The sequence below is a fragment of the Spermophilus citellus genome (assembly GCF_964194105.1).
Source record: "Spermophilus citellus genome assembly, chromosome: 6".
NCBI lineage: Eukaryota > Metazoa > Chordata > Mammalia > Rodentia > Sciuridae > Spermophilus > Spermophilus citellus.
The window spans coordinates 5,684,835-5,710,125 of record NC_138187.1 but is presented as its reverse complement, the minus strand read 5'-3'; the positions used below and the strand labels follow the sequence as shown (position 1 = coordinate 5,710,125).

General features: G+C 48.4%; 1 protein-coding gene across 3 annotated transcripts in view; it reads right to left on the bottom strand.

Annotated features, from left to right (window-relative positions):
• SRL (sarcalumenin) overlaps positions 1 to 24,284 on the bottom strand; it is a 39,398-nt gene extending 15,114 nt beyond the window's left edge. For 2 of the 3 annotated variants that reach the window (XM_081299593.1, XM_081299594.1), the window contains exon 1: positions 24,159 to 24,284. In XM_081299593.1, coding sequence (XP_081155719.1) covers positions 24,159 to 24,219 — 61 coding nt within the window. In that variant the 5' untranslated portion in view covers positions 24,220 to 24,284. The remainder of the gene's footprint in view (positions 1 to 24,158) is intronic. The other variant, XM_081299595.1, reaches the window with a different exon arrangement.
• Positions 24,285 to 25,291: the final 1,007 nt, after the last annotated feature.

The window sequence follows — 25,291 nt, the reverse complement described above, 5'->3', positions numbered from 1 at the left end:
CCTCTAGTTTCCTAACCCCTAGCCTGGAGAAGAATCCATGGCAGGAATTTGCTTTAGCCCAAGGAAAGACTGGTAGTCCTCCAAGCAGCAAGACATATAATATACACAAGGTGAGATATGCTTTTATAATTATTCAGGGTGAGGCAATAGAAAGCATGAACTTCCTTAATCTCACTGACTTTACTTACTCTTACTTGCTTCTGGAAAACAAGTATTACTTGAAGCCCCATTTTACAAATGAGGTCGGAACCAGACACTGAGGACCTTACCAATGTCACATAGCTAATAACTGGCTGAGGCCATTTGACTTCAGAGTTGTAAGGAGATGGCTCAACCTCTAAGCAGGGTTCTCACTTTTCAAAGTGTGGTCTGGGACCAGCTGCCTCAGCATCACCTGGGAGCTTGCTGGAGACAGCTCTCTGTCCCTTGTCAGGACCCACTGATCAGAGTCAGCATTTAACAAAATCCTCAGTTATGGTTTGAGAGGTGCTGGTCTATAACACCCATGAAACATAGTTGCATGGTGGAATCACCTAGTTCTTGGTCCCATACTTCCTCTCCTTCCTCAGTGGTTCTGATTTAAACAGTCTCTGTTGTAACCCCAGCATCCAGACTTTAAAAAAAAATTCTTCAGCAATTCTAACACATTAAGATCATGAACCACTGTAGCTACTAAGCCAAATAACCCTCACCCCAAGGCTTGTGCTCCTAGGCCCTCCCCATGGGGAGGGTACCTACTGGGGGCTCCTAGATTGGGGTCTCCCATGGCCTGGCATTTGTTCTTGTAGTAGCAGTGGTTGAGGCTTCTCCTCTGGGGAACCTTTCCACAGATTCCTGTTGACTGATGATGACGATGATGAAGATGATGATGGTGGTGGTGATGGTGATGATGATAATGATGGTGATGGTGGTGGTGTAGTAATTACAATGATGGCAGTAGTGGCAATGATACTAAGACACATGGACTTTAGTTCTGACTTCCTGTATCATTTCTGATATTCTCAAAAGACTCTCTGTCCCTGTCAGAGTAAGAGGATTCCCAATGGGGTATGAGGAGCCATAGACGCTAGCTTGCCATGACCTTCACGCTGTGTGTCTCCACTTCCTGGTCAGGAAGTTGAGTGTATGCATGTATGCACACATTGATGTCTACACCCTTCCCTGGTCTTTACAGCTTAGTGCTGTGCTGCCCTTGGCCATCTGCTACATAATTTGAAGTGAAATAGACTGAGCGTGATAGCTTCATGCCCTGTGACTTTCTTTCCTGAGCTAAAAAAAAAAAAAAAAAAACTTCTCTAATACAGTCCCTTAATGAAACAAGCTATGTCATTGGATCCCTAGAGATTACAACCCAGGAAGCAGCTGTGCATTTGGGCCCAAGTCTCCCCTGGGGGGCACATCAGAGACCCAAGGAGCCTCCCATTACATTCAGCTCAATTTCTTGAGATCCAAGACCAGTGCCAGGTCTTTCCCTCTTTCCCTGGCTTCCCTAGTTTTTTGCTACAGCCCCTGTTGGTAGCTGGAGCAGGAGGTGTAAGAAGGCACTGAGGACCCTTGTGTGGGTTGAGTCCTGGGAAAATGAGTTTGGGCCCATTCCAGGACACAAGGTACCACACTGTATGTGCTGCTGCCAACACAACAGCTCCAGCCCCAGATAGGCCTGGACACTGATGTCAGAGCATATGAAGAGCGGGCCCCCAGCTCAGCCCCAGAAACCACAGAAGGCCCAAGCCAGTCCTGGGCCAGTCCCACCCATCCAGGCTAAGCATGGCACAAACCAGTCCTATTCCTCTCTGGATGCCCCCTCTGCCATCAGCCCTTCTTTGGGAGCCGGGCTTTCAGCTTCTCCCACCAGCCCCACAGACTCAGCTGTTGCCCTGGACTCAGTTCCTCTCTTCTTTCCACCACTAACCAAACACCCTGATTTTGTTTCCTCAGCTCCTCACTCATTCCAAAGCATTTTCCATAGACTCAGAGTGTTGCAGAGTTGCCAAGGGCCTGGTGAGTACAACTGGAAAAAAGGAAGCTCTGGCCAGAGAGCTTTAAAGGCTTGCTGGAGGACAGGGTCAAGCTGGGATTCAGCCTGCTTCCAAAGCCTAGAGTTCTTTCTGCTCCCCAGGTGGCTCACAAACCATGTCCCTTGAAGTGCTAGGCTCCTACAGAAGTGCCTGAGAGGAGAGGGGAGATGAAACAGGTGAGGGTTATCGCCCCCTCAGTACTTCCTGGATCTGTCTGCTCCACTGTTAGGAAGGGGAATCAGGGCTCTTTTCCTCTCTATATAAATAAGTTCCTCTTATCTCTTCTTTACCAACTTCTCCAACATCCCCCAAAAGCCTCCCTCACAGTATCTTTTCACTTTGTCCATCCACAGATGCAAGGCTCTGAGTTAAACCCTATATCGCCCTCACTAGAACTTCATGTTTCCTATTCTTATTCTTTGATATCCTCCTTCCAGCTCTCTAAGGCAGAAAAAGGAAGGAGTATCAACCTCTCTTGAAATGAAGGAGCAGACACAGGACAGGCTCAACAAGCCAAGCCAGCAGAGCTCTGCCCGGGAACCAAACTCCAAACAGATAACTGAAACACCTGCAGAATTTTCAAGCACAGACCCTGGTCTCTGCAGTTGAGTCAGAGCATAGTTGTGAGTTCTGCAAGGTAATTCCAAAGAACACCAACATCTGAGACTCCTCTAAGACTTCCCTTAGCACTAAGAGGGCCATTTTGAATTTGAAAGTGGAGATCAGAAGATTATAGCTGAGAACCCAAGACCATTTGTTTTCTTGGCCTGTTTTGAGCTCACTTCAATGCAAATTCCATTCCAGCCTGCCTGAGTCTCCTTAGCAGATATTTCTAACAAAGACTGCAGAGGTATTCTTTCACATGACTTCTTATCCACTCAAATAGAAACTCTAGAGTTCAAAGTCACACATAAATACACCCTTTGAACATCACTCATACTCAATTATGTAAACAAGTCTTTAATAATAAAATCCCAGGGAAAAATTCATTCTATGCCTGGATCTGGCTGTCTCAGGTGGTCAGAACCCCTAATTTTGGAGCACAGAGGAGTCACAAGTCATCCTCTGCTGCCCTCAACCCATGTAATGGCTTCTCATAGGCTGTGACTCCAGAGTGGCTGGGAACATGTCAGCACACAGAGACACGCAGCTGAGGTAGCTTCCTTCTCTAGTCTTGTCTCTGAACACTCCTGGCAAGGCCGGCCTCTTCTGCTGTCTCATTCTTTCTCCACCTTATCCCACAGAGTCAATTGTTCACCACTCAGGGCCCCTTGTTCTTCCACTTCTTAGATGAAGCCTTCATCAGATAACTTACCAAAAAGCCAACACCTTAGCACAGGAAAGACTGAGACCCTAACTGCTCATTCTTTTGGCCTTTACCTCTTCCCCAGACAAAGGTGACTAGGGTGCAGTGAAAGAGGCAGCCATTCTTGGAAGGTTTATTTGGCTTCCTGGCCAAGTTCCTAAAGTCAAGTATAATCCCACTGGGACAGCTTGTCCCTGGCTGGACTCTAGCCCCAAAATGATTCACACAGGGGACAGGACAAAGGCAGCAATCAGAGAGAAACTTGAGATTTGGAGTCAAAAGGGACCATCTCACACATCAACTGGTTGGATTTTACAAAAGTCTCAAGCTCTGGGAAGTGCTTGTCCCAGGGCTGAAGGGCTTGCTTGCTCACTAGCAACAGCTGCTTCTAGAACCCAGCTCCCTACCATCTCTAAGTCTCAGGAGCTGTCCCAGCTTGGGCCACATTCCAACCACCACCTCTACTCAGCCAATAGAAGGGGTCACATTTGACCTGGGGCAGCAACTTGTTAGCCTTCCCACTTATTCCTCCTTTTAAAAATGATCATTAGCTAGGGGTGGTGGTGTACACCTGTAACCCCAGTGACTCAGAAGGCTGAGGCAGGAGAAATGTGAGTTCAAGGTCAATTTCAGCAACTTAATGAGACCCTGTCTCAAAACAAAAAATAAAAAGGGCTGGGGATGTAGATCAGTGGTAGAGTACCCCTGTGTTCAATCCCCAATACCAAAAAATAAAATAAATAATAAATAATAGGGCTGGGGATATAGCTCAGTTGAGAGTGCTTGCCTATGCATAAGGCACTGGGTTCAATTCCCAACACCACTCCCAAAAAATAAATAAATAAATAATAAAAATGATGGTTAAAGATTTCAACATAATTATCTTTAACTTTCAAGTATAGAGAATTGACAGAATAACTACTTTCCATCCTATCCCCAATTCCTGAGAATTCTTGGTTTGAGAAATACATAGAGAAATTACTAGAAATCCCATGACCTGTATGTATGTGTGTGTGTGTGGGGGGGGGGTTAATCCATGCTTGTCTTTAATGCCTGGAGGCATTCATGAGTGTAAATGCTCATTCTTTTTGTTGTTGTTTTTGTTGATGGTACTGGGGATTAAACCCAGAAGTACCTAACCACTAAGCCACATCCTCAGATCTTTTTTTAATTTTTAATTTGGAGACAGAGTCTTGCTAAGTTACTTAGGGCCTCCTTAAATTGCTGAGGCTGGCTTTGAACTTGAGGTCCTCTGGTTTCAGCCTCCCCGTCCACTGGGATTACAGGCATGTGCTACCATGCCCAGCCTCATTCATTTTTGAAGAGCAAATACCAGAAGCAAAACATTAAGTCATACCTGCTCAGTGTAAACTGATTGTTAAAAGGGATACTTAGTTGAGCATCTAGTTTTTCCAAGATCAGCTCACTGGGCAATAATTTCCTCCCTTTGGAGGAAGGAAGAAGCTATGTAGGGTGGATTCTGAGACAGACTGAGGCAGGTGGCTGGCCTCCTGCTACCTCCCCACCTCCAGCTCAAAGAAACTGAATCTGCCTGGGATCTGTGGGGAGAGATGTGAGAGGGCTGATGGTTTAATTTTGAGGCGCCAGGCAAGGAGAAACCTGCTGAAGCCAGAAGAGTACAGCTCCCTCTAAGATGCCTTGAGTTAAAGTCAGAGTCATCTGGGCTGTGCAGGTAAAAGAGCAATGAAACCAGACCCACTTCATTCCCAGCCCACTGGGCTGGAGGAAGTCTGCTGGACTCTCCAGCTTGGGAAGTACATCTGAAATGTCTTAGATGGGAGGACCACACCTTAGGGCTTTCCTTTGCCAAGCCTCATGGCTAAGGAGTCAAGAGACTCACCTCTCTGAATGCACTTGGAAGTCAGGAGGCTCTGGCCCTTGCTGTTTTACCAGCCTGCTGTGTGACCTTGACTGCTCATTAATGTATCAAACTTCATTCACCCACAAAATGCAGATAATGATACCTGCTTTGGCAACACCCTTGGGAGTTTTTTAAACATCTAGTGATGTTCACGAGCACTTAATGTGTTTCCGGTGTCACCATTATTTCCTAGAAGGGGAAAGATTCCTGGCCAAATCCCAAGTTCACTGAGTGGCCAAACAGAACCACTGTTGAACAGCAGCCAAGCTAGCTCACCCTCACTCTGCTCCTTTTGACCCTTTGGGCCTGAGGGTCTGGTCAGGGGACCAGAGGATGTCTTTCTTGGTAGAGCTCCTTCTCCTCTGCCATCAAATGCAGCAGTTCAAGTTGGGGCCACAGGTGACTTGGGAACTGTGCTGCTCTCTTCTGAGACTTCCATTGGTCTGGGGATAGGAAAAGGCCTGAGCTGCCACACTCCCAGGGCCAAGAGCTCATCCTAATGAGCCCAAAGATAAGTCCTATGGTCACTGCCTCTGTCAGTCCTGAATCACCCAGAAACATCCATGACCAGAGGGAACTTCCCACTTCCCTCTCCCCACATTCCAGGTTCTTACATGAAGACACTGAAGTGAGGTGCTCCTGAACTTCATCCCCAACACAAATGCACACTCAAGGGGACATTTAGACCCATAGCCAAGGCTTCTGTCTGAGAATGGAAGAAAGCCCTTCCAAAGGCTGAGAACAAGTAAGTGCCCTTCAAGATGTTCTAAAATAGCAACCCAATTGGAGAGAGGACACTAGAGATACCCGCACAGGCACTGTCATCTTCATAGTAAGGAACAAAACAGTAAGCCCTGGAGCACACAGTGAGGCTCAGAGACAGGGCCAGCAGCTCCAGCTCTGCCTGAGGGATGCTTTGCTCAGGCTGCTCAAGTGAAATCAGAGCTCATGTTTTCAGGGCTTTGAAGCCATGAACACAGGCCTGCATGGCTGTACATGACCCCTCTCCTCCACCACCACCTGCAGCTCTTGCTGGTTGGAAGACCACGTGAAAGGAAGCACCACAACCAGGATGCCTGGCAAACAGTGTCCAGCAAGGCCACTGCCCGCTCTGGCAGTGAGGTGTGTATAGTAGCTTTTGCCCCCAACTGCCACAGAGACAGGAGAAACTGCCCATTCTCAGAATGGGTAAAGGAGGAAAGTCAAGTTAAGGGCAGAGGCTAGGTCAGTAAGAATACAGATGTTCTGCCTTGGGCTCCCTGGCCCACAGACCCTTCTGGAAGAGTTACTGTTCAAACACCAAGAGGCCAGATTTTCCATTTTCTTTCCCAGAGAGTCCCACCACAACCATAACAGATGAGTTCCACCCCTGGGTCCTAACATGCATGGTCCCAAATCTCATGTTATTCTTTATCCTTATGATTATTTTTATATTAGAGACTTCTAAAACTGGAAGGGAATTTAGAAATTAACTAGCCCAACACTCTATTTCACAGATGAGGAAACAAGGTCCGGGAAGGAAAATAATATATCAGAAGTCACCCAGTGAGTAGGGGCAGAGCCAGGCCTAAACCCCAGATCTCTAGACTCCTCACCACAGTCTGCACACTCAGGCTCCCAAATAAGCACTTCCTTTCCTCCCTGGTATTTATAATATTAAAGTGGTCACATTTCACCCATTCAGGGGACCTGGTATTCCTGGACTTGTTCGTTCACTCCTGTTTGTTTCTCCAAAGGATGGCCACTTGAGGAGGACCATGCCAGAGGTATCCAGAGTGGATTTGAAGTCCAGCTAGTTCCCTAAGCACAGCTCTGTGTGGAGATTTTAGGAAGGATTTGAGTGAGATTTAAGCTGTTGACCCTTGCCATAATGTATGTGGTATTCCTGTTGTCACCAGAAGAATGCAGGGAACGGTCTCATTAGGGTCATCACCAGGAGACAAAGGATATCAGTTCAGCGAAAGCCATGTGGCATCAGTTCCTACCTGAATTCACAAAAGCAGAAGCCACAGAATTGGGACCAGAAGACCCCTCCAGAGTCTGGTCACCCGAGGAAGGACCCCACCCATGGTGCTCTGCAAACAGTACAAACTCTCAAAGCCTCACACCAAATCTTCCCGTTTCCCTGTATTCTTGCTCCTAGAACCTGGAATACCACTGGCAAAGATATCCAGCATGCTCAGGCCATTTAAAGGGGGAACCATTCCAGAAATCTCATGCCTGCCCTGGAAGCAGCCTTACTAGAGCCTCCAGTTTATATGCCCAAGCAGCCTGGTCACCTGCACCTCAACACATGAGGACACACTTTCCTGGGTGAGCCATGGCTCACCCAGGCCCTTCAGGCCAGGCCTCTGAGGTCTTCTATAAAGTTCCCTCTGTGGACATCCTCCTTCTCAGGAGACATAATTATAAGCAGGCAAGTCTGAGAGCAGTCCCCTTCTCTGGTATAGTATTACCAAGAGCCTGGGCTCTTATATCCATCTCATTTATTCAAGTACCAAAGCCATAAGAAGTTCTTGCCACTGGAGAGCCCTGGGCTATTACATATTTTTCCTTTGGCAACCCCATAGCCATGCAGAAGGCCAAGGCAGGCCATCTTCTCCCTAGTTTCCATGGGGTTCCCCTGGAGAGAGAAGGTCAAAGCCAAGAACAGAGGTAAAGCAAATGCACATTCCACACTCGGTGACCCAGGCTGACCCCTGCCCTACTGTGCCCTACCCCCGTTCCCCACCCCATCAATGCCAAGTGCCACACACAGCCACCCCAAGGCTACTTCTGAGCTCAGCAGGCCAGCCTGCCGTAAGGATCCCTGCAGTCCCCAACTGGACAAGAGCCAAATGCCTGCACTGATGCCTGAACCTGATCTCATGTCAGTTTCCTAGGGCTGCCATAATGAAGTACCACAGAAGATTGAAATCTATTCTCTCATGGTTCTGGAGGCCAGAGTCTGAATCACGGAGTCAGCAGGGCCATGTTCCCTCTGCATCCTGTAGGGAGGGCCCTTCCTGCCTCTAGCTCCTGGCATCTTCCAGCACCCCTGGCTTACAGCTACCTTCCTCTGTCTGCCTCCTTCTTCACATGGCCTTATCTGCTGTATCTCTCCATTCCCCATAGGAAAACCACCATATTGGATGTAGCGCCCACCTTCTCCAACAGTTCTTTTTTGTGGGGGAGAGGTAGAATACTGGGGATTAAACCCACTGAACTCTACCACTGAACCATACCCCCAGCCCTTTTTTAAATTTTGAGACAGGGTCTCGCTAAGTTGCTTAGGGCTGCACTAAATTGCTGAGGCTGGCAGTGAACTTGTGATCCTCCTGCCTCAATCCTCCTGCCTCAGCCTTCCTAGCTGCTAAGATTACAGGCCTGTGCCACCAAGCCTAGCAGGGTCTCATTCTTTTTTTCCCCCTTTTTTAAATGTGGTGCTGGGGATCTAACCCAAGGCCTTGTGCATGCAAGGCAAGCACTCTGCCAACTGAACTATATCCCCAGCCACAATGTCTCATTCTTAACTAACAACATCTCTAATGATCCTACTTCCAAATAAGGCCACATTTTAAGGTACTGGGATTAGAACTTCAATATGTCTTTTTAGGAGACAAAATCCAACCCATGAAAGGTACCCTGATAGCCTACCTGCCTGGAAGGGCCTCCTGCCTCCCAGCCTTACCTGTTCCCACCTTCCCAGCCTTTTGCTCCCAGCCCCCACCCTGTCACTCTTCACAGCGCCTCTGGTTGTTACCACTTGAGGCCACACAGATCGCCTTCTCTGGCCTCAACTCACTAAGTCCATGACTTTGAACATTGAGCAAAGTGACAAGGCACAAACTGACTTCTGCGGTGGTGACCTTGGGGTAAGGAGGCTGTACATGCCTGTCCTATCTTCCCTTCCAGGTGCACATCTCCAGGACAAGGGCTATGCCAAATCCCCGCAGGTCATGAGAAAGTAGTGAGCACAGAGATTCACACCATTCGTGCCTGCACCATTGTTCTCTCAGGGTGGGTTTCTATCCAAACACCCGAGTATGAACTCCACTGGCACCCCCTGCTCCTGCCTGGGCCTGGGATAATTCTGGCTCCTACTTCTGAGCTCAACTTTGAAGCTTATCCTCTGTGAGGCCACCCAGTGACCCCTCAGTACTGAGTTAGGTGTGTCTGCTCTAGGTTCCCATAGCACCTGTCACCCCATGTGATGGCCTCTATCCCCAGGGGTATTATAGGTGTTCAGTTGGGGCTTGGAAGTTATCCCTGAAGTATAAGTGCCTACTGGATACACCTGACAAAAAGGAGCTTCCTCTCTCAGTAAGCTTTTTTCCAGGTGACTCAAGGGCCAGTTGCAAAAGGATCACAAAGGCACCTAGTTAAGAGTACATTTCCTGGGCCAATTCCTCAAACCATCTGGACCACACTCAGGTGAGATAGGAGGCCTCAGGAGTCTTTTTAACAGTTACCAGGTGATCCTCACACACACTAATATCCAGCTCAAGAATCACTGACCTTTGGCCTTGACCGTGGGAATCAACTTATACCCATCCTCCCAGAGACCTATGGGCTATAAAGGGTGGAACCCACCTGTACAAGGATGTACCATCCTTGACCCTGAGACCCCATATCAAATCATGTCCCATCTCTAAAGCCACAGTTGCCAAATGTAGTTGAAGCCCATTAGTTGTAGGGCCTATCTGCAGGTTCAGGAATAGCTAGCCTTGCTAACCCGGCCAGGCGGTAAAGAGGCCTTTGCAGACAGAACCTGCTGATATAACCCTGGAGGGCAGGCAGAGATACCCAGTGAGGCATGGTGGGGAGCAGCTCTGAGGACTTTGCAGGAGGAAGGAAGAGAAAAAAGGAAAGAGCCAGCGGAAATCAGGATCAGGTACCCAAGTTTTCTCCCCTAATCAGCAGTGGGGGAGTAAGTAACTGAACTTTTCTGGGCCTGTTTCATCAGTAATAAAACATAAAAGAAAAACATTTACCTTGCCCACCTCCCAAGTTTCCTGTGCTCCATCTCAGCCACCTCTCCCCATGCCCTCTGCATGTGCTCCCCATAATAAAAGAGTGACTGGGGAACAGCACTCCTCAAGCATGTCCTCCACCGACTCCCATCTCATGCAAAGGAGAAGCCAAAGTCCTATAGTGGCCTAGAGGCCCCTACCCTCTGGCCCTGCGTCCCCTGTGACTTCATCTCCTCTGATTAGTCAACTTGTCCTCTCTGTCCAGCTGCCCAGACACATTCTTTCTTGACCAGGGCAGGAATCCTCCTGCCTCACTGTGTTTGATGTGCCTTCTGCTAAGCACACTCTCCCCAGACAACCAGCCGGCACACTCCCTCCCCTTCTAAGCCTTTGCTCTGATTCTGTCTTCTCTGTAAGGCCTTCCCAGCCACCCCATTAAGATTGTTTCCCCATCAGCCTTCCCCAATTCCCTTCCGTAGTTTATGTTTCTCAATCACATTTACCACCTTCTAATAAACTATATAACTTACTTACTTGGTTTCTTATCTGTCAGGGATGTTGTATCCCCATCACCTAGAACAGCCATTTGGATGGCTGGATGGATGAATAGATAGATGAATGGATGAATGGATGGAAAAAGGGTGGATGAATGGATAAATAGATGGATGATAGCAAAATGAAAAATCTTTCCTCAAGTCAGTGGCAAAGAGTTCCAGAAAACAGGAGAGGACCAGTATTCAAAACTGTGTCCTTGGGCCAAGTCACTGAATCCCTCCAAGCCCAGTTCTCAGAAAGGGCTGGGGATGTAGCCCAGTGTTAGAGCACTTGCCTAGCATGTGTGAAGCCCTGGGCTTAATTCCCAGTGCAAGAAAAGTACAAGAAAGGAACAGAGAGGGGGAGGGAAAGAAAGAGCCAAGAAGAACAAATGAATGAACCTCAGGGAGAGCTGCTGTCCCAGCTATCACCTGTGATAACCAAAATGGAACCGCTGAACTCAGCTCCACCCTCACAGACGTTAGGATCTGAATGGAGGAGATGAGCAGGCAGGAAGAGAGATCCAACCACAAGGGCAAAGTCTCAGTGCCTGAGTGGGGGTGCAGATCCCTGGGGCTCTGAGTAGCTGCTCACGAAGGCACATTTTGGATGGTCCACTGCAGGAGCCCAGCCAGACATGTGAAGTAACCAGCGGCTACGTTTAGGAAGGTGGGAGAGAGCCAGACAGAGGAAAGCCCAGAACAACAGGTTAAGGAGGGCCCCTTGACACTGGCCCCCATGATCATTGGTGAATATTTCTGAAAAGGCTTGAAGACCCTGAGCTGGAAAGAGGTGGAGGCCAGTCCCCTCATCCCGTTTCCCCTAGAACCAGATGAGCCATAACAATCTGCTTTCAGAGCTGCTCACACACTCAGACTCCAGTTTAGGGACCCTGCTATCCACAGTAAGAAGATTCTGTTACTCTGCCCTTCCAGTGAGGGACCTCTGCTACTAGCAGAAAGGTGCTGTAAGAATGGGAACCTCAGGGGCTGGGGTTGTGGCTCAGTGGTAAAGCACTTGCATAGCATGTGTGAGGTACTGGGTTCGATTCTCAGCACCATATATAAATCAATAAAATAAAGGTTCATTGACAACTAAGAAAATATTAAAAAAAAAAAAGAATGGGAACCCCAGCTGGGCACAGTAACACATCCCCATAATCCCAGCTACTTGCAAGCCTGAGGTAGGAGGATCTCAAGTTTGAGGCTAACCTGGGCAACCGAGCAAAATCCTGTCTCAATTAAGAGCTGGGGTTGTGGCTTAGTGATAGAGCACTTGCCCAGCACATGTGAAGCACTGGGTTTGATCCTCAGCACCAAATAAATAAATAAAGGCATGATGTTCATCTACAACTAAAGAAATTTTTTAAATTAAATTTAAAAATAATAAAATTAAAAGGTCTGGGGATGCAGCACAGTTGTAAAGTGCCCCTGGGTTCAATCCCACTGAAAAGAGATCGGGGCACAGCAGGCAGGGGGCAGGGGAGAAAGCTGGGTCTTCTTGGTCCTTGTTCTCTGCATCACACTCCCATCCAGGAATCAGCCTTCCCTCCCTCAGTATCTGCCCCCTCTAACCTGCTCTGCAGCTGAGGCACCCAGCAGGCACCCTCCTCCCCAGGACTACTGTAGCCAGAGAGGCTGCTTCAGGAATCCTCTGCCCCCGTCAGCTGTCCATACATTCATTCAACACTTGCTGTGGGTGTGTCAGAAGAGTTAGTTCCAAATTAGCCACTGGAGCCACCATGGGGCTGTAAGACCAGGGAGCACAAGGGAACAGGTGCCAACTCTGCCCAGCAGAAGACTGTCTCCTAGGAGAAAGACAAGACTAAACATTCAAAGCCAGCAACTGTTAGACAACTGGGTCCCAGGGTAAGGAACTGCAGTATGCTGAATGGTATCTTCCCAGTATTCCTGTCCACCAAGAGCCTGAGAATTTGACCTTACATGGAGATAGGGTCTTTGTAGATGTGATCAATTAAGACGAGATCATAGTGCATTAGGGTGGGTCTTAAATCCAAAGTCCTCAATGTTCTTACATGATGAGGGGAGAACACAGGCAGGGAGAGGCAGAGACTGGAGCAAAGAGTCTAGAAGCCCAGGAACACCAAGGATTGCTGACAGCAACCAGATGCTGGAAGAAGCAAGAAGGATCCTCCCTAAAGCCTTCAAAGTGAGTGCAGCCTTGCCAACACCTTGATTCTGGACTTCTGGCCTCTAGAATTGTGAGAGAATAGATTTCTGTTGGTTGGTTAGTTTGGTTTTGGTTTTGGTGCTTGAACCAAAAGACACATCATCACTGAACTACATCCCCAACCCTTTTTATTTATTTATTTTTTAAAATTTTGAGATGGGTCTCACTAGGTTGCTGAGGCTGGCCTCAAACTTGCAATCCTCCTGCCTTGGCCTCCCAAAAAGCTGGGATTACAAGCATGTAACACTGAACCTGGCTAGATTTTTGTTGTGTTAAAGTCAACAAATTTGTGTCAACTTATTAAAGCAGCCACGAGAAATAATATAAGAACCAACATCTATGGGCTGGGGATGTGGCTCAACTGGTAGTGCGCTCGCCTGGAGTGCATGCGGCCCGGGTTCGATCCTCAGCACCACATACCAACAAAGATGTTGTGTCCGCCGAGAACTAAAAAATAAATATTAAAAATAAAATTCTCTTAAAAAAAAAAAAAGAACCAACATCTAAGCCTATCCCTATGGAATCTCCCCCACATGCTCTCACATTAAGATGGTGTTTGTTGGCTCTAAAGCCCCCAGACCCTGCCCCTACCACCTGGTATCCACATGCTCTGAAACTCAGCTCAAGCTGTCCCCAACCACAAAGCCTCTCCAACAACTGCTCCCCCTTCTCTGGACTCTCAAGCTGCTTATTTTTAGCCCTTGATTCCACCTGCCTTATATGGTTTTCTATTCATCTCATGAGCATGGGCTATCCCTCCTCCTGGGTTATAAGCTCTTTGAGGACAGAGAATCCCAAAGATATTAATGGTCCTGAACAGGAGCAGAAATGTTGATGGATTCCCCTGGTTGTTCATCTCTCATGATATTTGATGAAACTGGCAGCAACTGTCAAGCTGCAGCATATGTTCAACAGTAAGACTATGTCACTAAGGTCAAACCCTTTTAACCCTAAACAATATCTGATATCAAAGAAGATTTTCTTCTTTTAGTCACATAACAGCTCCATGCCATAAACAGGGCAAGTATTATTATCCCTATTTTACTAGCAAAGAAACAGGTGCAGAGAATCTTAAGGAACTTGGTGGTTATTTTATGACAAAACTAGTGCTTGCTCTGTCCTCAAGTACAGGTGTCCCACCAGTTCAGAAAGGAAACCCAGAAAGGAAGACAGGAGAAAGAGATGAGATTGCCACCAGACTTGTGATACAGTCACTGCTGTCCCCAAGCTCATTCTCCTGATCTTTGCCTGTCCAAGGTGAGTGCTCAATCTCCTTGGATACATGGTAGGAAAATAAGTCATCTTCCACCTGATTCTTGGAATAAAGGTGAGCGGAAATGCAGGGAAAACTGAGTAACCAACAAATCAGCTAAGGCTTCTCGTGGACATGGATGCAGGTGTGTAGGGCATGTGGTGCCAGGACCTAAACTCAGTGTAAATCAGATGTGCGTTGGAAACATGTTTTCCAAAGAAAGCCATTCCTTTACCTGTTGCCATCTAGGGAAAATTTATGCAAGGTGACTGGGCTGGCCTGGGTCCTAACCCAGTGGCCCTTGGAGGAGGACCAGGGATAGCAGTTTTGGCAGCAACCCATTGGTGGAGGGAGTGATGGGGCTCACAAACCCCAGGGTTCTCCCCTGGCTTGGTGCTGGGTCAAGCTCCCAGCACAACCCACTTCCTGTGAATCCAGAACTCCAGGCCAGATTTTGCCTGCACCTGCTTGAACTCAGAGTTTTGCAGTCCCTGATCTAGTAGGATCCAAAAATATCTGTGAGGAACTCGGTGTGGGGGGACTAGCCAGAAGGGGAACCTACTGGAGTCTGCTGGGGGCCTAGGGAAACAGCCACTTGGAGAGGCATTCAAGGCCCTTCCCAGCTGGCCCCAACCCATCAGGGTGGCCTTGGCTCCCCTGAACATGAGCCTCACATTCTATCCTGAGTTGGTTGCATCCCATTCCTGCCAGTGCAATCCTTTGAGCTTCCCCACCTCCTGGCTTCCATCACCATCTTCAGATGACGCTGCCTGCGCAAATCATCTGCTCATTCATTAGACATTATTAAATGCCTTCACTGAGCCAAGCGCAGTGCTGGGTTCGCAATACAGTACAACAGTCCCCATTATCTGCAGGGGGTATGCTCCAAGGCCCCCAGTGGACACCTGAAACCACAGAGAATATAGAACCCTATACATGCTGTTTTTCCTACGCATACATACCTATGATAATGTTAATTTATAAATAAGACATATAAAAGATAAACATAACTAATAAAAATAGAACAATTATAACAATAGACCATAAGAAAAGTTATTATACTTAAAACTTATGAATTATTTATTTCTGGAATTTCCCATTTAATATTTTTGGAACATGGTTAATTACAGGTAACTAAAACTATGGAAAGCAAAACCACAAACAAGGGGGACCACTCTGTGAGTGAATTAAACAGAAACATAGCCCCTGTCCCCTCAGAATTGATAGCCCAACTTTCTCAGCCATCCTCTACACTCCAATCAAAGCGTAGGCTGCTGGGGGTGTTAGTTAGATTTTTTTTCAGTGCGAGTCATCTCCCCAAATAGAAGGTCAGCTCCTGGGGGCAGAGACACACAGCCTGTTCCTTCCTGCACCATGTGACCTAGCCAGGACCTTGCAGGGCTGACAAGGGGCTGAGAGCTGAGCCTTATGGGAACCATGCATCTGCCTTTCCTTTCCCTCCTCTCCTATCAGACACCCCACTCCTCTACCTCCCCCAAGTTCCTGGAGCATCCAAGTCAGTCCTTGCACCCTCATACTTCTTTCTGATCACATCCTGACCCTTACCTCATATCCAAGTCCATTCTGCTTCCCTGACCAAAGGGTGAGTTTTTCCCCAAGGACAGCCACATCTCCCATTCTCCAGGACTCTGTGCTGAGCCCCTTGGCACCTGAGGCCTGGCACACAATCCACACTTATTCTGAACTGAAGGAAAAAGGAAGGGTTCTCAAAGCTGTGTAGGACAAGGAACCTGGGGGAAGGAGGTGAGAGGGAGAAAACCTCTTCCTATTTCTTAGCACCCTTGCAATGAACCAGGGGAGCCTACCCTGGCTGGGCAATGTTCCACCAAAATCCTCCTGACCCCAGATTTGGAACTAGATGCAGCGTTAGTCATCCTGCTTCCCTGAATTCCCCACAGCACTCTCAGGAAACACGGGCTCCTGGGAAGGGGTCCACCAAGAAGGTCTCATGCTGCCCTCAGAAATAGGTCATTAGGCACACCAGCCTCAGGGCAGCCCAAGTGGCTTTCCTTCCACACCACCTGGGGAGGAACTGGAGGGCTAGGGGAGGTACTATAAGGCCCTGGGCTAGGAGATGTGAATGGTTGGGTTCCTAGTAGCTCAGGCACTCTAATTCTGATTAAATGAAATTCTGACTTAATTTTATTACTTAACTTAATTATATTCTGATTATTAATTACATAATTACATCCACTTCTGATTTAATTCTGGAACTTCAATTCTGATACTGCCACCCAACTCTGTAACTAGGCAACTCAGCAATAGCTGCTCCAAGGGTGCCTTGGACCTTGTCTGTGAGTAAAACCACCTTCAGGCTGGAGAGGAAAGAGGATGAAACAAGACGGGACAGGACTCCCCAAGTCTGATTTGGTGACACACACCTATAATCCCAGCAGCTCAGGATGCTGAGGCAAGAGGATCTCAAATTCAAGGCCAGCCTCAGCAACTTAGTGAGGCCCTAAGCAACGTAGCAAAACCCTGTCTCAAAAGAAAAAATAAATAAGTAAAAAGGGCTGCATCCAGGCACAGTAGCGCATGCCTGTAATCCCAGTGGCTCAGGAGGCTGAAGCAGGAGGATCTCAAATTCAAAGCCAGCCTCAGCAATTTAGCACGGCCCTAAGCAACTCAGTGAGACCCTGTCTCTAAATAAAATACAAAAAAAAAAAAAAAAAAGGGATGGGGATGTGGTTCAGTGGTTAAGGGCTACTGAGTTCAATCCCCAGTACCAAAAAAAAAAGGGGGTGGGGGGGGCAGCTGGAGGTATAGTTCATTGATAAAGTGCCTCTGGGTTCAACCCCTAGTATCTTTTTTTTTTTTTTTTTTTGAGAGAGAGAGAGAGAGAGAGAGAGAGAATTTTTAATATTTATTTTTTAGTTTTTCGGCAGACACAACATATTTATTTTGTATGTGGTGCTGAGGATCAAACCCAGGCCGCACGAATGCCAGGTGAGTGCGCTACCACATCCCCAGCCCCAACCCCTAGTATCTTAAAACAAACAAACAAAAACTCTACATCATGACAGCACAGCCTGACATAGACTAGAAAGAAGTAACTCTCCAGAAGCTCAGCTAAATCCAATTTGTTCCATTTGCTGAATTGTTCAGACCATTGCCTCCTGCTAGGCACACTAGGGTGGGATAAGGAGACGGGAAACACTAGGCAAACCCAATTGCTGGGCAGATTACACAGTTGGGCTGGCCATGGCTCCAGTTCTCTGAGCACTCACACTCACTCAGGAACAGGTGGAGGAAGCCCCACTCCACAGCTTGGCCCCTTTGTACTCAGGCTTACCTATTGCTTCTGTAATGTGATGTAAGAACTGGGTAAAACCTTGCTCACCAAAGCAATGGGCAAGTCCACCTTAAAGATGCACTCTTGGAGCTAAGGTCTTCTGGATCCTCTAAAACAACATCTGAGAGAGCAATAGTGCAAGCTGTTGAGCCACTGGCCCTCCACCGGAGTGAGCCAAGCCGTCCTCATCTATACATCTTGCTAGTAGGAGGGAGGATGGGGCAGGTGCCAGTGTTGAGGAGGGAAGGGAGCCACCCAAAGGAAATACACGGATCACACAGAGTAGATACAAAGTCTGAAGGCTGGCTGCTCAAGTTCCAATGCTTGCCTGAAAAGATAGATGAGAGCAGGGCCAGGGGCTCTGAGGAGCCAGGATTTCCTGAAAATCATAAGCCCCCCATCGACGTGCTCCTCTCACTTACCTGCCTCATCTCTAGGGTGCCCCACTGCTGGGCCATGAGAAGGGTATAGGCCTTACAACTAGGAAGACACCAAGGAGGGCTGAACCCGTGTTCCATCCCACAAGAAAGAACAAGGACAAGGTCAACCTCTGGCTAATTCAGGCATGTGCCTCCCACATCAGTTTCCACTTAAAAATCTAATCACCATGGAGTCAAAATACTGTGCCTCACCCACTGTAGACCCACAGACATTAGTTGAACACTTATCTTAGGCGACAGAGCCTGGAAGCTAGTTTTGCCCTCCACTCTAAGGTGTCAGCCAAAGGGGGCAGACCCCTGAGCATTCAGGGATTGAGACACTGACCCATGGCATCGCCTTCAGCCTCCTCCTTCAGGTATCACCTGGTTCCTCCCAGCAGTGGATAACAGGAACTGGGCTCAGCCTCAACATCATAAACTTGGGGCAAGAGGTCTCCCTTTCTTTTCTTTTTTTTTTTTTTTAAAGAGAGAGTGAGAGAGAGAGGGGGACAGAGAGAGAGAGAGAGAGAGAGAGAATTTTAATATTTATTTATTTTTTCTTAGTTCTCCGCGGGCACAACATCTTTGTTGGTATGTGGTGCTGAGGATTGAACCCGGGCCGCACGCATGCCAGGCGAGCGCGCTACCGCTTGAGCCACATCCCCAGCCCCAAGAGGTCTCCCTTTCTACCTCACAAGATTCTTAAGAAGATTAGACTCATTCCTCCCTCCGTAGCCTTCCATGCCCTCTGGAGAAATCCCCAGTGTAGACCAGGATCCACACCCGTGTTCCCTAGTTTGGCTTGCTGGCTGTCATGGGGCTGCAGAGCCTATCTCTAACGTATGCTGCCCACCTGAGGTCTCCCCAGTGCTTCTCCCCAGAGCCATGATATGTTCCCCATTAGACCTTCCTCGACCTTTCCTACCCTCCTCAAGTGTTCCGAGCCTTCAGTCACCTGGCTCCCATCTCTTCTTCATTTCCTTCCATCTTTCTCTCTCCACAGAATCCTTTCCTATAGGCCCATTAGCACTTCTCTAGTGTTGAAAAATTTCTCTACCTCTGCAGAGTGTTACTTGTCTTTATCCCACTCAACTGAATTTTTTTTAGAGAGAAAGAGAAAGAGAGAGAGAGAGAGAGAGAGAGAGAGAGAGAGAGAAGTTTTTAATATTTATTTTTCTCGGCAGACACAACATCTTTGTTTGTATGTGGGGCTGAGGATCGAACCTGGGCCACACGCATGACAGGCGAGCGCGCTACCGCTTGAGCCACATCCCTAGCCCCTCAACTGAATTTTTAAGTCTTTTTTTTTGTGGGGAGCGGGATATCAAGGATTGAACCCAAGGTCACTTAACCACTCAGCCACATTCCCAGGACCCTCCTTTTTTTAGTTGTAGATGGACACAATACTTTTTTTATTTATTTTTATATGGTGCTAAGGATCAAACCCAGTGCCTCACATGTGCTAGACAAGGGCTTTACCACTGAGCCACAACCCCAGCCCTCCCAGCCTATTTTATTTTTTATTTCATTTCATTTTTGAGACAAGGTATCCCTAAGTTGCTCAGAGCCTTGCTAAGTTGCTGAGGCTGGCTTTGAACTTGTAATCCTCCTGTTTCAGTCTCCCAAGCTGCTGGGATCAGAGTCTTGTGCCACCATGTTCAGCCCTTTATGTCTGCCTCCACGTCTCACTAATTGCTCTTAAACCCCTTATAATATGTCAGTGACCTCAGGTTGTCGAAAGCAACACCATCTCTTCCTCGACATCTCTGTGACATTTAATCCTGTGGAACACCCCTTCCTCTAGGAGACATCCTTTTCCTAGCTGCCAAGCCACTGTCTCTTCTTGGATCCCCTCCCATCTTTCTAAAATCCATTTATTATCCTCTTCCTCTTCCTCTTCCTACTCCTTAAGTCCAGTTTCTTCCAGGACTAGTCTTCAAATCTCATTCTTTCTCTGCAACAGCTTCCTCCGTTTCTGCCTCACTCTCATCTTCACCCAAATGAATCTCATGTCCAGATTCCCAGGTCTGACTTTCCTCCTAGGATCCAGGCCCATCTTTCTAACCACTCTGAAATATCCCCATACAGGCATCCCACCAGCACCTGATGTTCAAAATAACCCAAAATAAACTTTTAGAATCTGTTTTCTCTCTTACACTCCATGGTGTCTTCTTCTGGCAAGATTGTTCTCCAATAACCTACATAAGCCTGTCAGGACTCCTTTCCCCGCCCTGGCTCATCAGGTTGGGAAGTTCATCTGATTCCACCCCCGTTCTCTGTTGAGGTTCCCCCTTCTCCCTGTTCTCAGCCTTGCCCAAGTCCACACCACCACCCTGCTTAAATTCCTGGCATGTCTGACCAATCAGTTTCTTCTCATCCCCTCTGAGACATTTAATCCTGCTCCTTCCACCAACAACTGTGTATTTTACCAGAGCCCTCCCACTGTCCACAGAATAAAGCTGCCCTTCTCGGCCTACCAGTCAAGGCCTTGCACTTCCGCCCCAACCTCACCTTCCAAATAAATTTCCTGCTGCCTCACTCCCATCTGCCCACCCTCATCCAAGACAGAACAATGGTACATTTTCCTGGATCTCTTCAGGTCCCCATTCTTCTGATTCCATGAGTTGCCTCATCCGATTCCCTTTACGTGGATTTCCCTTCCTGATGTTTCCCTATGTCCTTATCCTACTTTCTTCAAGGCCCAGTTTCATCTTTACTTTCTGACCTGCTTAGCCCAAGAAAACCTGTCCCCTTCCTTCAGCCCACCTCACTTTTCCAGTAGGAGTCCCTACTTAACTGTAAGCCCACCAAAAACAGAATACCTATCTGCATTCCTCTAGTCCCATATATGAAAACAGCAGCAACCCAATAAATATGGGATGAGTCCCTAAAATGATGAAATGCAAAGAGGTGTTTGAAGGAAGGGCTTGCATATCTAAGCAACATTTACCTGCAAGGGCTGTGCCATGGGAGATCTGGATTTGTTTCTGGAGTAGGAATGTGCCCAGGAGAGAGAGGTAAGCCTGGGTGCTCCATCCCAGTGTCCCACAGCAGTGGACCCCACCCCGTCCCACTCCTCCATTCATGATGGATGTTCCATACAGGATGCACAACATCTAGCCTTGTCCTTGTTCCTTAAGCCAGAAGCAGAGGCAGCCATCTTCCTTCTTTGTCCATACAGGTCAGGCTCCTTCCCAGTCCACACACCAGAGTGAGTACCAAATGGCCAATAGTATGCAACCGGACCTATCTGGACTTCAGAAGGGAATAAGGGGGCAAAAGCATTGGCCAAGGCACAAAGAGACCTGAACCTCAGCTCTAGCCTGCCATGGATTTTCTGTATGGTCTTCACTGTAACACTAAGATATGGGACAAAATCATCATTTCTTAAACTTCCATTACATGGGCCACCAAGCAAGGTGTCACTCTTTTGCAGGGGGGATGCATCCATAAGTATATCCTGGTCTACCATTCCAGACTCTGTGTGGGAAATGGGGGACTAGATTATGCTTTTAGGGAGCTGAAAGGGCTTCTGGGGTCTGCTCTCTCCCCAAGACCCTGAGCTTCTCCCTTCTTTCAGCAGCCTCCCCATGGTGGATGGTGGAGTGCCCTGTTGAGGTGACAGGAATGAAAACTCCTCCTGGAAATATCTCAGTTCGGGGAGGGCTCCTAACATTCATACTGTACCCTTGTCTCTTTAGGAGGGACACTTTAGTCCTAGGACTCAAAATGGATACCCTCAGCATGCACAAATTCCTTGCTATTGGGATGCAGGGGGGGGGAGCCAGAGCAGTTTGATGGTCTACAAACCAGGGCTGGGTGTGAAGGAGGATGAAGGATAAATGGACACAGAACCCCCATGTCACAGATCTCCGTATCAAGCAACAGGAGGGACAACAGGAAGCAAAAGTGTACTAAATGAGCCTTCACCAATAAATATTAATGGCTTAAATCCAAAGAAATACTTTCTGGGCACCACCTACCTCACCCCACTTCCATGGAATCAGAGGAACAAAAGCATCACTCTCTTGATCTCTTGGGAAATCTCCCTCAGGTGACCTTATCCACCCCAGTTTCATACCCACCCACAGGACAGGTTTGTCAAAGAGACAGAGGACAGAAGCAAATCCTGGTGGGTGAGATCAACACTGCTGGACATGCCTCTGTCACTGACTCAAACAAATCTGTCATTTCTCTGACCTTCCTTACCGTCTCTGGATAATGAGATCATCAAGCTATCTCTAGGGTCTTTTCCCCCTGTCCTTGAGCAGACCTGTTCCATGACCCAGACCATGGGGGAACCCAGATAGTTACAAGGATTAGGGAAGCAGGTTGAGGGTGGAAACCAGGATGGTGTCTGGTGACAGGGCTTTGCTACTTCATCTGAGTCCTGGCACAGGTGGAAGAGAGAGGGATGCTTGGTCTCCTGGTAGGTGATAGGGGCTGCAGAGCCAACCACCCTAGTCCAGAGCGACACAGGGACACCATAAGTAGAAAAGAAGGCAGCATGCATAGTTCCTACCCTTTGAAATGGGCAAGAAGGGGCTTCTATTGCCATCCAGATGAGAGCTGAGAGAAATGGGAGGGAAATACACAGTGGGGGAGTGAGAAGAGTTCAGGGACAAAGACAGGACTTTTGGCCAGGATAGCCCAATTCTTGGGAAAATCAACCACAAGGAAAGACTTGTCATTATGGAGGCCTGGGGAACCACCTGGTGGCTTGGATGCTCCCATAGGCCCAGGAGAAAGCCACCTTTTGACTAAGCAATCTACAGCTGAGGCAGAGTGGTGATAAGGTGAGCAAGAACAAGGAGGAAGGGGTGCTTCCACACTGGGGGACGTGCCAGAGGAAGAGCACAGCACAGGGCCCAGAAAGGAAACAGCACAGAGATCCTTCCCACAAAGCATTTGCTTATTCCCTGAAGCAAGAGCCCCCAGCATGGCCTATGGAACATCACAGATGCCCAGTTCCCTCAGTGGGAGGAAAGATGAAGGATGTCCGTAAAAGGCTAGTAATTCCTATGGCCCTGCTATGTGGAGGCCCAGAGGTGGCAGCTGGGGCTGGGCCTCAGAGGAGGGGCTGCAAAGGGGAGGGGGTGGCAGTGGCTTGGGGCTCAGGATCCAATTACATAGCTGTTTCCATACTTAGCCACCTGACAGCCGCTTGGAATACTCACCACTCTAGCCACTGCAGCCCCGCAGAGCCCAAATTAACTCAAGGGCAGACAAGGGCAGGGCCCAGCAGCATGTACTATGGCCGAAGCCCCCTGCGGAACCCCTAACCCCCAGAAGAATGGCTTTTGCTGCTCTTGATCTCTGCTCTTTGCTGGGATGATGCCCCTGCAGCCCCCTGTTCTCAGGAGACAGAACCTCAAAGACTTATAGAGACAGGAACCCGGGTCCCCACAGTCCCATGTGCAGACATGGGTTAAAGGCTGAGCCTGGACACAGTGGGAGTCCTAGATTCCTAGGGGGAATCCCACAGCCCCTCCCCAAAGCATCCCCAAGGGGAAGCTAGCCCCTGGAGTCTTAGGAATGAGAGGTGACAAAATGATTGGTGTCCCCTCTATAGCCTATAAATAACCTCCATGCTGCAACCCAAGCCACCGGCTCTGCCTCACAAAGTGCTGAGATGTCAAAGGAAAGCCGAGCATGCAGAGCTGAGCCCCTTCCTGATGAAAGCCCCTGCCCCTCACAGAGGATCTCATCCAAAATGGGTCCCCCTCCTCATTGGACTCTGCATCTAATTCTATTTCCAGCCCAAATCCTAAATCTATATCAAACCCTATTAAAAAACTCCAAATTTATCCCAGTTTGCAAAATGATCCCCAACTTTGCCCACAGTGTCCACCTCTGTCTTCAGTCATGCAAACCCAGGGCTCTAGCCAGAGCCAAGACATTTGCCCTCTCTCCCACGCAGTGGGAGGATAACCCAAATGACCTCCAGCTCCAATCTGTTATTTTGTCCATCTTGGAATCTCCTCCAGACTTGATTTGTGGAGGTCTTCTCTCCCAGGTTCGGCCATCCAGGCTCCTCTCTCTGACCCTGGCCTAGTTCTCAGGCCCATCTGCCTCTCTTACTTCCTCTGTCCTCCCCCAAGCCATCCTATCCCCCAGTTCACTCTAGCACCTTGCTTCCTCCACAGCCCAGACCCCAAGGAGAAGGGTAATGACAGTGACACCAGAAAGGAGCAAAGCTTTGCCACTGGCTCTAAGCCCCCACTCCAGGGAACAGAAAACCTCAGGGAAGCATCTGGGGTACAGCGGGGTCCACTTGTGTAGGGAGGCGTACCTGATTGTCCTGAGAGCAGGAGCGAGGCCAGGAAGCAGCAGAGCAGGAGCAGTGCCCTCATGGTGACTGCCAAGAGAGCTCAGCTGCTGCTCGCCTCTATTTATATGGTGGGTATGGGAGGCAGCAGCATGCAAGGGCGGGGCGGGGTGGGGGGCGGGTCACACAGTCACTGGGGCAACTGGGCAGACGTGATGAGGAAGAAGTCCAGACCCCAACAAACTGCTGCAGTTACTGTCCCAGCCTCCAGGCCCTGGAAGGCAGGGTCAGGGACTGCATTTTTTTCCCCTACCCACAGCAGCCCTGGGATCGTATGAGATGGAATGAGGGAGACAAAGTGGGGTATCCCTTGGGCTTAGGTCCAGGAGTTGGAAGGCCCCAGGACTTGCTCTAATTTGATGTAAAGTCTGGGGCAGGTCAAGGCCCTGATCATGCCTCCAACTGAAGAAGCTGTAGGGCAAACTAAGAGATTCTATTTAGGGGCTGGGGATGTGGCTCAAGCAGTAGCGCGCTCGCCTGGCATGCGTGCGGCCCGGGTTCCATCCTCAGCACCACATACCAAATATTAAAAAATTCTCTCTCTTTCTCTCTCTCCTCTCTCACTCTCTCTTTAAAAAAAAAAAAAAAAAAGAGATTCTATTTGATAGCCACTGATACGCATTCAAGGGAATGTCCAGTTAAGGAAAGCCTGTGACATCTGACCTTTGAGGTCCACGGCTGGGAGCTTAACCTTCCTGGGCCTCTGTGGAGAGAGAAAGTGCTGAGCAGAGGGAAAAGGGGGACACTGAGAGATATGGCTGAGGACACTGAGATATGGCTGAGGACACTGAGAGATCCATCTCCAATGGGTAGGGGCTCCAGAATGTTACGTCACCTCTGCAAAGTCTTCCTAAGGGAACATGATGGTCCAGAAAGCCAGCTGTATGAAGCCCTAGGACAACAGACACTGGCCTGTCCGGCTGGAGGGGACAGTGTCACCATGAGGGGAGGCTGCAGAGTCAGCCTGGAGGAAAGGAACTAAAACCTAGGTATGTCAGGCACTAGAACTTTATTTAGGTATAATCAATACACAACACACAATTCACCTTGATAAATTCTGACGTGTTTAATTGTGAAGTGATTAATACAATCAAGAT